General features: G+C 39.3%; 1 protein-coding gene across 1 annotated transcript; it reads left to right on the forward strand.

The window, feature by feature from the left end:
• Positions 1-329: 329 nt before the first annotated feature.
• Positions 330-12957, forward strand: DAZL (deleted in azoospermia like). The gene is given in 11 exon segments (XM_065752984.1): positions 330-377; positions 3811-3945; positions 4754-4845; positions 6110-6161; positions 7396-7462; positions 7807-7940; positions 8461-8538; positions 10117-10167; positions 11323-11424; positions 12088-12186; positions 12904-12957. Coding segments are annotated over 11 exon segments (912 nt in total).
• Positions 12958-13232: the final 275 nt, after the last annotated feature.

The raw sequence follows: 13232 nt of genomic DNA on the forward strand, positions 1-13232 counted from the left end.
GAGTTGGTGCCGCGGTCAGGGCCGCGGTGTGAGGAGGGCTTGGAGGGAGCAGATGCGTCGTGCGCCCAGCGGCCATTTTGGGACTGCGGGTGCGGAGCCACGCGGCAGTCGCACCCGTACGGCGTGACATCGTGCCCTGCCCGCCGCGGGCTCGCCATCAGCTCCGTTTGTCCTCAGCCTTTCCCCTTCCCGTGACCCGTTTTCCGTCACCGAGCTGTTGAGCCGGCGTACATCCCGAGCGGAGCGTTCTCGCCTCGGGAGCGCCGGGGAAAACCGCACGTGCCCCTCCCAAACGCGGTGCCCCTTCGCCTTCCAGAGCTTTCTGCGTAATGTAGCCCCGGTTGGGGCGAAGCCTGGCGTCGCCGGGTCCGGTTCTGGTGTTAAACACTAGAAAGGGATGCCGGTGTAAAGCAGCTTGCAGCAGGAGCCGGGCAACGGAGCTGAGCTGCACGGCTCCCCGCGCCGCCGCCATCTTCTCCTCCCGCAGCGGCTGCCATAGCAACCGAGCGCCGGCTGGAAACGCGGCCTTGAATACCCGTTGTTTTAAATAAGCCGTCTGTGAATTTAGGGAGGAAGCGGTCTGAGACATCAGGGAGCAGCCCTTCTGTGGCAGAAGGGAAACTGAAGGTTTCCTCCCGCTAGACGCGGTTCCACCTCTTTTGTTTACCAACCCCTGCTGTAATTAAGGGGTTATTCCGTTTTCTTGCCTCGAAGCCGACGCTTTGTGAAACAATGCAAAGAGTAAATAAGTTAAAGTTACATAATTTACCTCGTGATAAGGGAAAAGGGGTAGGGGGAAATTCGGTGGGTTGGAAAACTGGATAAACCATGAGTCTCTTCGCACTTAGAAACTGGCTTTCATAGTTACTTTGTGAGCTGCAGAGATGAAGAAACTGTTTAAGGCATTTTTGAACAGTTGGGTCTCTTTGGTTATACTTAGTAATCTTTATGGGTCCTCTCCAGCTATATCCAGAATATCCACCAGGATATTCTGATTCAGCTGATGCTGTAGCTTCATGGTACATAAAAACCGCTTTAAGAGATGAATTTTTTCCAGTTTTGGGAATTGGAAGCGGTTTAGGCTTTAGGTACCGATTCTGCAGCACTGTCATTTCCCATAGTATGCATAGAAGTGCAGTTGTGTACATAAGGGCTGCATTGGGTCGTAAAGTAACAACGATGCTTTGTGCTGGTGAAGTAAGGGTGATGCTTTGAGTTGACAGTTCTCTGTTGTAGTACTGAAGACTTCAAAAAGCTCTTAGAAAGGAGAAAGGTGCTGTTTCATATCTTCATACTTTTAGGATTTCCATTGTGTTCATCAGTAGCTCCTTCTTATGTTCTGAGAAATAAGCTTAGTAAGGCACCTTAAAAGCTTATTTCTGATGATGGAAAAGTTTGTTGCAATGTCTAGGGAACCTGTTTGCTCCTTTAGATGTTTAATGTTCAGAGGGTTAAAGGACTGTATTTTCTTTTAAAGTTTTATTCTGCATCGTTATTGCAAGAAACTAAAGATGTGCTTCCATGGCAGCCAAGACTGTTTCTTACCTGCATATCAGCAGTATACGTGTGCTGACCCACTTTCATGTGCTGACTCTGACTCTCTTGGGTGTATCTGCTGTGAGCTGCTTCCTGTTAGGAGTTGCCAGAGAATTTGCACAGCCAAGTGAAAGCTTTCTTTCAGCTGGGGTCAGTGGAACAGGTCTGAAAGGGATGAACAGTAGATGCTAACAGGTCAACTCAAAGTTGCTGTGGAGTTGGTATTACCATATTTGAATTAAAATGTTCTCTATTTGGGGATGTGGTCAAAAGTTGTCTCCAGCTCTCATTTCCTTCTTTATATGATGTGTTCTCATGCTAGAACAAGCACTTATGCAACTGTGGAGTGAGGCTGGATCAGAAGCAGGTGTCTGAAAATGAAGACCATTTTTCTCCTTGAAATGCAGGGCCCAGCTCCCTGCGTGGTGTTATGAAGAGCTATCCTGGTGCAATAGGAGGGAAGGGGCAGGACTGCTCTTCATCTGTGTACAACAGAAGCAGTCTATTAGAAGATTTGCAGCACATAGTCAGTGAAGTAAACCAAGTTATATACAGGAACATGGTACTGGATGTGGTGGAGCCAAGTACTTCAAGGTCTAGCTGTATGAGATGGCTGTTAAACTGGGCTTCTCAGGCTGGGTCTTTTCCATCTCCATTTCTTCAGTATCCACTGATTCTGAGGTGGATCTGATGCTTATCGAATAGCACAGTAAAGCTGATTCTACTGTCTAAAATAACAATACTAATCTGGTCAAAACTTGTTTTGTACTATTTCTCAAATGGACAACTGTTGAAATTCGTGTAAAGGGTGTATAAGAGGAGAGGTGGGGTGAACTATCTCTGCTTTTTAGGGTAGTCTGGTGTTAATTTGTTAATTAGTCATGCTGAAGAAGTCATACCTGTAGAGAGCTGGATTCTAGTTTTGGCATTACTTAATTGCTAGTTGAGTTGTGCCACAAGGATGGTTTGGTTCTCATAGCTGTCTTACTTCCTGAGTGTCCAGTTAAAATGACCATTGATCACTCACAGCTGCAGTTTAAATAACTTAATTAAAGTTAATTTGTTACATTGAAAAATGAGTGCTAGCATTGTAAATTATTACTAGGTTTCAAAGTATCAGTAACCTCAGCTATATCAAAAAATCTGCCTATCTGAAATAGGAATAGTGCCACATAAGTTGACTTATAAGGAAAATATTATTAATATTTTGAGATCTCTTAATACAGAGAGATGAGGTGGTCAAAGTAGTTTTTTTATTTATTATTTTATTTATTTTATTTTATTATTTATTTTTCATATTTTTTTATGAGCCAGGTAAAGAACAGTATGTACATAGAACCACTTGTTTAGGTCAGAAGATGAGGTGTCTGTCTTCATATAATGTTTGAAGTGTGTTACAGAGTATGGAATAGATCTTGGTAGCATCAGTAACAAGAAATGGGGTACACATTGTCTGAACAAACAACTCCCTAAGTAAACATGAATCCAGAATCCACTTTCCTCCGACCTGAACTAAATGAGAACTGTTGAGCTTGTGAGTTATGTTCAAGTCAGAAGGGTGCCTGTGGAATGTGGGTGTGCAAAGCAACTCATGGCTGTCCTTACACCACGACACCATGTAGGTAGTGCAGTGCACTCTTAAGATCCTGCTCTGGTGCATGCTGCTTGGTAATAAGTTCACATTCTTTTTTTTTTTTTTTTTTTTTTTTTTTTTACAAAGAAGTTGTCTAAAACTTTTTCTGAGATGCAGAGAGTATTGTGAGTGTTCTGTTGAGATTGCTATCTCCATCACAACTAAATTGCAGCATAACTGTATCATTATTGGAAGGAATTTCATAAGCTTTACTCACTCCTTGAGCATTTCAGGCTTTTGCTAAGGAAAATGATGGAATTTATTCATAAGATTATCTTTTCACAGAAAAGAATTTAAGAATTTCTTGCTTACATCTGAAAGGAATTGTGTAAAACTTTGAGCTGAGTAATTTGGTGTTCTCATTGTATGTTGGGTGGTAGTATCAATGGTCATGAGTCTTCTAGTCAGGCAAGACTGCTTAATGAAGCCTGGTTTGAGTCTAGGTGTGAAGTCTTAGCCTCAAAGAAGAGTTGGTTCACACTTGTTCCACTGATGAGTGTTCCATTTGCAGGAAATACGTCCTTTAAGTAATGGGAAAGATGCTGTTGATATTTGTGTCTCAAACTGTGTTTGTAGGAAGATGAAGCTTACCTGGAAGCATATTATAATGTGACTGAAATATTTCTGTTTAACCTTTTCAGTCTGCGAATGCAGAAGCCCAGTGTGCAGGTGTCTCAGAGGAAAGTACCCATTTGTCAACAACCTGCCAAGGATATGTTTTACCAGAAGGAAAAATCATGCCGAATACAGTCTTCGTTGGTGGAATTGATATAAGGGTATTTGTGTACTTTCAGTCTTTTTAAACTACATACGATACACTTGAGTGGGAAAGAAATAAGAATTTTAATTTCTGGAGATGATCTGAGGGCTTTGTTAATTGCCTTTATCAGTCTTGAAGTAATGCATTATGTGATGTCAGTGGTACTGGGCTGGTTTGGCCCAGTTCTGTGCACATGGGACAGGGAAAACTATGGGCACACACCCTGGGGAAGGGGGAAGAGAAAAATGGAGATGGCCCTAAAGATAAAACGGTGGCAGTGATCTGCACAGGAAAGCTAATTTACTAAATAGGATATCAGAATGCAAAATAACACAATATAAGACAATATAATTAGAATTGAAGCTAATAAATGAAATGAGTTTCCAAAAAGCCAAAGGCTTTATGCTAACACTGAAGGTGAGATGGCTACGGAGCACCCACTGCTGGGTCGGATGGAAAGGGGAAAGAACCTGTGTCTTGTGACATATGAACAGTTTTTCTTTCCCTCTGCGCAGAAAACAGAGAAATGCAAAGCAATGCAAAGTCCTCTGGGGTACATAGTTCTTCTCTGAGACTCAGGTACCCAGAGCTATTCATGGAACTGAAGCATTAACTCTTTAGCTCCCTGTGCACTATGTGATGTTGTGATGTGGAATACCAATAACAAAAATCATAAAACCATGACACGTAAGAGAACTTTGCAGCAGACAAACAAGTTTTTCCTAGAATATTAGGAGATGGATTTAAAAACAGTAGTTTTTCTTTAAAACAGTTGCAGCAATTTGCTATGTGTGTAAAGTTGTTCAAGGCTTTGTTTCTTTTAGATGAATGAAGCAGAAATTCGGAGTTACTTTGAACAATATGGCACCGTGAAAGAGGTGAAAATAATCACTGACAGAACTGGTGTTTCCAAAGGGTGAGCAGAGTGTCTTTAGTTGCTGCTTATCTAGATAGAATTCTATCATAAATGTTTAAGTAGTTGCTCACTTAAGATGCTTAAGGCTTTCAAATGAAGGTGAATTAGTTGTGAAATTAGACTGATCTTAAATCTGTGTATTCTTATAATTGAGAACAGTCAGGTTTTTTTATGTTGTCAGTGCACCTGTTCAGGGAAAGTAGTGTTACTGGCACTTAACTAATGGGAGCAAAGCATAAAACTTAGGGGATACTTCTGGAGGTTTTTCTTTCGCAGGCTGAATTTTTGACTTTCTCTGATGGCCATCAAACAACAATCAGTGTAGTACCACTAATATAATTGAGGGAGTAGACTTTCATCAGAGCAGTTGAACTCTGCAGTCTTCGGTTGCTTAGGGATAAGTTGAAAGACAACCAAACTGTTTCATGTGGTGGGTGAAACTTAAGGGATGGTGGAAAGTTACAGGGAAATTTCCATTGGATGTATAGAAAGAACTCTCATCTGTAGTAAAGAAGTGAAGGTGCCTAGGACTCTGCCCAACTGAGTTCAGAGGAAGCTCTCCCAGCTTTGAAATTGGACTTGCTTTGAGACAAAGACTTCACCTAAAGGAATTTTCTGTGACTCTGGGCAGATTCCCAAAAGAAGCATTTTTTTTTTGTAGGCACATGAGCTGAAAATACTGAGCTTAACGTCTCTTGCCTGATCTTCATGGTGAATTCTGATGTATGATTAGCCATGTTCTCATTATTGATAATTAGTTGCCATATTCCACTGATTGATGCTACTCTACTATAGTTCTCTGAAAACAGAGTATTGTCTCCAGTACTGAAGACTTAAATAAACAAGTGGTAGTGAGGTTTTCAATTTCTCCCTTTTGGGATCACTTCCTCCAATAGTGTCATTATTCCTGTAGTTCCTCCTTTCATTCAAACCTCTGCAGTAAGTGCAGAATTGAGTACATTCTAATTAAAGGAGCTTTTAGCTTTCTGATGCTGCTGATATTAACAATAGTACTCACTTGAGTAACTTTAATGGGAGAACATTGAATCTGGCATTTAATTCCTTTCATTTGGCCCAGGAGTGTATGTTGTCAGTCAGTAGGAAATGCACTTTCATGCTGAATTGTATATTAATGTCTTGCTTAATATTTTGGAATAACACATCTAGCATATCAATTAATGTTCTTTTAGCTGTTTTTTGTTAAGAAGTTAACAGCTACCAAATAAATAAAAATGTAGTAGTTGAAGAATTTTTTTTTTTTCAGGTATGGATTTGTATCGTTCCTGGACAATGTGGATGTTCAGAAAATAGTAGAAGTAAGCTTCTTGTGTCTTAAGTTGTCAGAAGAACCTTCTGCATGAAGGTTGTAGGCATGGCTAGTGGAAAACAGTCCCACTAAGAAAAGTAAGGGGAAAAAAAAAGCCTAGAACTGCTCTGAGGTAAATTTGCTTAAATATTGTTGTATTTAACCCAGCAGGTTGCTAAGTACCACATAGTCACTTCCTCCCTGCTGTCCTTCCCAGTGGTGTGGGAAGAGAATTAAAAACAAACAGACCACCACAAAGTATAGCTTGTGAGTTGAGATGAAAACTATTTACCAATAGGAAGAGAAAAAAAGTGATATGATAATTGTGTGTATATATATATAAAAGCTATTAACCTTTACTTGCACATCACTTTTTTTTATATACACAAGTAATGCTCACCATCCACCAGCTGATGCCCAGCTATTCCCTGAGCAGTGGCAGGCTGCCTGATGAACTCTTCCCTTTTTCATACTTCCCTTCAGCATGATATCCTATGTTATGGTATACCCTTGTATTTAGAATTTAGGTCAGCTGTTCTGATTCTGTCCCTCCCAGCTCCTTGTGCCTCTCTCAGTGCCGTTGTTGGCAGGACAGTAGGAGAAGCTTAGAAAACTAAAGTGGTTCCATACAGCACTGCTCAGCAACAACTGGAAACATCTGTGTGTTTCAATCAACATAGTTTTTTTCTGCTAAAACCAAAACAAAACATCATACCAGACACTGAAAGAAAGCAAATCTGTCCCAGCAGAAACTACAACAAATACTGCTGTTGCTGCATGCTCTTTGTATACAAAGTAAGAAACAAAATTAATGTAGTCCTAGTCTTGGTGTGATTTAAAGTCTTGTGTCATGTGAAGCCTGTTGGAAGATTTGTGGGAAGAAAGGTAACTGGCTGCAGACTGAGGCAAGGTTAAAACATAACGAAGATTGGCAAGGATAGTTTGCGTGAAACAGCACCTGCCAATCTTCATTATAATAAGTAATTTTAAGATTAGAAGTAGCAGTGAAAGATAGGTTTGTGAAGTCCTTGAGTACATACATGGGTGTAGTGAGAGCATTACAGGAGCAGGAAGCTAGAAGGCTTAGGCTGTTGAAGGGTGGAGAGAGGGAAAATGGAGGCTCTTAGAAACTGTATGCAAGTTGGTGATACTGTAGTATGGAAATGAAGTATGGTCTTCTGAAGGTTAAACTGACCACTTCACCTTTGGTGATTGTCCAGCTTATGGAGTAACTTATTTTTCAGTCACAGATCACTGTCCATGGCAAAAGGCTGAAACTGGGACCTGCAATTAGGAAACAACAAAACTTGTGTAAGTATATATGAAGTCGAATTATAAGTTGGCTTTTTTTTTTTTGCAATTATACATCAACATTCTTGCAAGTACTTTTTGTTTTTCTAGTGCAGTGTGTATACTTCAACTAATTCCAGTTCTAAATCACAGCCTTGCTGTTTGTGGTATGTACAGTTCTGATGATAAAATTGAATGAAGGTTGGGAGCACAATCTGTTGTAGCTAAAAATGCAATATAGTTAAATCACTGAGCTGAATTTGAGTCAGAATGTTTAAAAGTTTTTTTGCAAGTTGAATTTGAATTGTTTATGAGATACTCATTAAAATGTTTTAATATTTTGTTTTTCTTTCCCTTAAAACAAGGTTCTTATGTGCAGCCTAGACCATTGTCTTTCAATCCTCCTGCACCACAATTCCATAGTGTGTGGAATAACCAAAATACAGAGACCTATGTGCAGCCTCAAGCTGTGGTGAGCCCACTAACTCAGTATGTACAGGTAAGGTTATTTGTGCTGCTGACTGGGAGTTGTAATTAAATGTTCACGGAACGGTAAGCATGCACAACTTCTCAAATTCAGAAAAAAGATTCCATTCTCATCTTACCTCTTCTTTTTTGTATTATATTTCCCAATGAAGGTCTTAATTTAGAACTGCTTGAAAAGAACTCCAGCAGCTCTGAGAAATTAATTTAATAATTGATGTGATCTATTTATAAAACAAAATGCAGGGAGATTATGCACTTTCTTACTTTTTAAATAAGGACTCTTGTAGGTATAGCATTCAGTGAAATGATAGTTCTTCAGTGGACTTTCTGCTTGTCATGCATCCAGGTATTTACTGTGTTAATGTCTTACCAAAATAAACTGCAGACTTGAAAATCCATTGCTTTCAGTTATGGAAGCAGAAGTTGGCTGTGTTAATCTTTTCTCCTAGCAAGGGACACTTGTGCTGGTCACAGCAGATACCATAACACCTTGCTTTGAACTTGAATTTAAAAGAAAAAATCTTATCTTGTAGACATATGCATACAGTTCACCAGCTTTATTGATACAGCAACAAGTTCCTGTAGGATATCAGCCAGCATACAGCTATCAGGTATGTAATTCTTTTAAGTTGGAGCAGAAAGGTCGTTGAGAATCTCAGTTTCTCTCACACTATAGGTGTTTTAAAGGCTTCTTTTTTCCTCTGAAAGGAAATTTAACAGTTAAACCTGTTTAATGTCATTTGATAAGTGGTATTGTTAGAAGTATTGGAAGGTGGCTACGTTCAGTTAAAAAAAACTGATCATTTAGGATTAGTTTTGCTTTCAGTTGGTAAGAGAGTTCTGGAGAGTTCTATTGTAACCCCAGAGAGCTTCAGGAAGCTGCATTTACTCTGTTCTTACGTGTACCATATGATGTATCCTGAGCCCTGATTTAATTCTCCACACTGTAATTGTAGCATGTTCTTTCCATGGCTCTGCACCTTCCAGAGTCAGCAGTGGCAAAGTATATGGAAGGGTGGTGTGCATCTGGAACTTTCCTCTGCTGTGCATCACGACCTGGGCAGTGCCCTGCAGTTTAAGCTTTTATTAAATCCCCAGAAATAGAGGGGGAAGAGGAGGCTCTTCTCTGGCAAAAGAGGGGAAGTGAGCAGCAACTTATTGCTTGAATGGTTCTAAAATGTACCATGTATTGTGTAGTTATATTATCTTGTACTTAATAGATTATATTTAACTTTTTTTGAACTGCAGTAAAATAGTTGAAAACTTTCTCTTTTCAGAAAATGAGGTCAAGTTTAACAAAAATATTCCTGCCTAAGCATCAGAAAGTGGAAGTTTTGGCCAGCAAAATAGAGATGTGCTGTCTTGAATGAACATAAACTTAGTTCCGAACTTCTGGGAAATTGTTGACCTCACAAAACTTTTATGAGTGAATGATCTGTAGCTGGAGTTTGACCTTTGATTTTTTTATTTTTTTATCCTTGAAATGAATTCTATTTTAGCTTCAGCTTGACAGATAATAAAAAACACTACCTTTGTTTTTATTCTTCATGCATTTAAAATAAATCATTGAGTAAGCTGGTATAATTTTTCAGTGCTTTAGATAGAATATGCAGTGATAAACTGCCAAACTGGTAAGTTATAGTTTTTCTTATGGGAAGGAACTTTGCACTTCTACAGCATAAACAAAATCAACTACTTAAGTAATAAACAGAATTGCTCATCTGACTTAAAAACCTGGGCTATATTCAAGAAGTAGAAATGTTTTCTCTTGAGCTGTAAAAATGTACAAAAAGGTACTTGGTAGCAGTTTTTGAGGTTGTAAATGAAACATGTAGGTTGTCTTTGTTCTTGACTAAATGAGCTAGTTGAGTAACTGAAGGTTTGAGATGTTTTGTCAGGAAGGCTGCTGTGATTGCACTTGGTTCTTTCCCTAATCTTCAGAAATCTGTTAAATTTGGAATGAGAAAGCTAGGAGGCAGCTGAATTTGGGGTAGGACAGACCTTGTGCTGAACACTATATGAGGTCTTCATGGAAAGAGGTATTGTGCTGCACTGAGGACTGTGAGAAAGAAAAAACGGTGGTGTGGAATATGATATGTGTATGTGTATATATTGTGGCTCTTAAAGAGCAGTTACCTGGGTAGGAAATAAATAGATGAAAGCTAATTATTCTTCAATTCCTGTTGAAGGCTCCACCACAGTGGGTTCCTGGGGAGCAGAGAAACTATGTTATGCCTCCGGTAAGTCTGCAGTGCTCCACTTGAAGACTTCTGAGTTAAATGTTTTTATACTTACAAAATCAGACTGTTGGTTTACCAGGTCTGTGTGGAATCCAGTGTATACAAATCCGTAGCTGACAGTAAATAGTTGTTTAGGTCTTCATTGTGATGTGTTAATTTAGAAGCTGTATGACAGAAGCAGAGCTAGCAGCTTTACTTTGTTGCTAGTTAGTGGCTAGTTAGTGAATTCTGGAATTTTAATACAGAAATGAGATTTATTCTTCCTTCTTCTTTTCATGAAGAACCATGCCGGATGCACAGCCTGTATTTTTAAGTCCTATAGAATATTACTGGTTATTCCAATTCTTTTGTAGATTTGTGAAAGTCTTCAGAGTATTTTTATTTGCAGATACTGTTTTTGTTCTTACTGGTTCAAGAGCTCTTCTGAGCAGTTAGTGAGGTTGTTGGAGATTAGATGGTGTTGATGGCTTCCAAGGAAATAATTTACTTCTTGTGACTTCACACGAATGATATTAATGAGAGAGGAAAACTATATGATACTGCTTTAACAGGATCAGCATTGGATCTTAAATTTGCATCTTCTATTCCACAGTGACAATACTGTATTTTTAGAGTGCAGTTTCTACTAAGTGTTTAAGAGCTAATATCTTTGAAGTTTGTTCCCAGCAGATGTCTGTAGACTCTGGAAGGTAAATGGGGCGGAGGTGAGAATCAGAAAATAAATATTCGCTTACAGTATTTCCCTTGGCATTTGATTGTCTCTGATCATATTTAAAGGGAACTTAATACTACTTACTTCAAATTGTGTACTAAGCTTTGTTTTCAGCCTTTGTTTGTGGACACAAAGTCTGTATTTCTGTTAGTGAGGGAATTTGGTAAATAACCTTGTCAACAAACCTATATGTGGAGGACATGTTTTGAGCAGCTAACTTGAGGAGTGATTATAGTGAGGAGGAAAGACACGTATTTGAACGTATCCTTTTATAGAAGGGGGATAGAAGTGTCTTTAAAGCAGATCAGAATACTGTCTCATTTGTGGAGCTTTACCAGAAGGATGTGGCTGGCGATGCTTCTGGGTAGGTGGGGACTGGTGCCTGCATAGTTACGTGTATTCTTGCACTGTTACTAAAATACTGCACCCTCTTAAATACGCAGGTTTATACTTCAAATTATCACTACAGTGAGGATCCAGAGTTCATACGGACAGAGTGTGCTGCTCCAGAGCCCTTACCATTGTCTAGTAGTGGACCACAAAAAGTAAGTTCCTTCTTAGTGTTCTCTGGTGCTGTTGCCAGGTACTATGTGTGTGAGGGTGATGTGGCTTGGTGAAGAGTTCTTCTGACCATTTCATCAACCCTAGAATTAAGGTCGTAGTCATCATTTCATTCGTTGCTTAATCCACTGTGATTTCTGCATGATTTCAAAAGGTATCTGGCTTCCTTGGAACCTAGTCTATAGTGTTGAGGGATGTATAGAATGTGTTTAAGTGGCAAGATTTAACTTAATCTGATAAGAACTATGGGAAAATTGCAGATACTAAAAAGGCAGATCGGGGGGCACTTCCCACCATATGCAGATTGGAGTCTCAAAACATCTAGGTGGGTGAAATTTATCTCCTTGCTTTTGTGGAAAGCTGTCTCTATTTGGCCAGCACTTGGCTCTCAGTTCTTTAAAGGAGACTTCATTGCTTTCCTGTCTCTCCTAGAGCTGTGGTGGCATGTCACTGATAAGAACACTAACGTTGTAAATGACAACTGGGGGTGTTAATACCAGTTAACAATAAAAGAAAAATTTCAGGAAGCAGGAAAGCTGGGAGGAGTTCAAGCATGAAATAGTAAACTCTTGACAGACTCATACCCCTGGTAGTAGGGTAACTGATAAAAATCAGTTTTTATAGATGCATTTCTAACTGTATTTCAGAAGTCTGTGGACAGGAGCATACAAACAGTAGTATCTTGTCTGCTTAATCCTGAGAGCCGCCCGAGGAGTACCTTTGTATCACAAGATGACTACTTCAGGGTATGTAGTGGAAGCAAAATGAAATCTCTAAAACCAGCTGATCTCAACTTTGTTCATATGTAGGATACTGTAAAGACAGATTTATCTGCACTTCGCTTGGATTTTTATTTTTGTGTGTGCACTGAATGGATGTTCGATGGTTAGCTCTCAGTTGCTTAATACTGAAAGCAAATTGTGGAAATTGAATTCAGTGGATTTAAGCACATTGATACAAGGCTGCATAAAAACTGCTGAGCAGCCAGCTATTGGATATTTAGGGCTAATCATCCCTCAGGAACAATCTGCTGAAAGGTAAGCAGGCTGTATCTTGTTTACAAGAGAGCAAAGTTAAATGGTTATGGCCCTTCCTCCACTTAAGTACCCACTGTGGATGCCTGTCTATACTTTGGTTAAACCGTAGTAGATGATTTACACGATTAGGTCAGTACCTGGTCATCAGGTATTAATGGAATGTTTTTTTGCTGTGTATTCAGTCTTCACAGAGGTCTGGTTTCCAGTTACATGCTATTGATAAGGGTTTTAACATCATACTTAAAATTCTGCTACTTTTTTGCTTTAAAAAGACAGGTGTGAAGCAGGAATAAAGAAGCTGTGTTCGACAGTTCTGGAGGGAACTGAGCAGTATAGAGAATGTCCTGAGATACTTGTGAAGCTTTTGTTGCTTTGTTCTGATTATTGTCTAGAAACATGTTTTCCTGTTTTTTCTGCCTATTCCAGGAGAGGAGGGTGCATCACTTCAGAAAAGGAAGAGCAGTGCTCAAAAGTGTTTGATCAACAAATACTTTGAAGTACATAGATATATTTCCTTGATGTTCCTACAGTTCAGTTTAATATGACATGTTGTAAAAGTGTAACCTTTTTCAAAAACTTGCTTCAGGTTGAAGTTTGTGTTCCTGTTTCACCTGTTCCAAAATAGTTATTTTTGCTTGAAGTTTGAAGTTGTAAGAGTTGAAATGTTTCCAGGTTTTACTGCTAGCTTGCATGTTTTTCCCACTAACTGCAATGCTGATCTTAAGGAATTTATAATGGGGGAAGGGGAGAAAAGA

This window comes from Cyrtonyx montezumae, unplaced genomic scaffold, assembly GCF_038088225.1.
Source record: "Cyrtonyx montezumae isolate F1298 unplaced genomic scaffold, pur_monq_1.0 scaffold_8, whole genome shotgun sequence".
Lineage (NCBI taxonomy): Eukaryota > Metazoa > Chordata > Aves > Galliformes > Odontophoridae > Cyrtonyx > Cyrtonyx montezumae.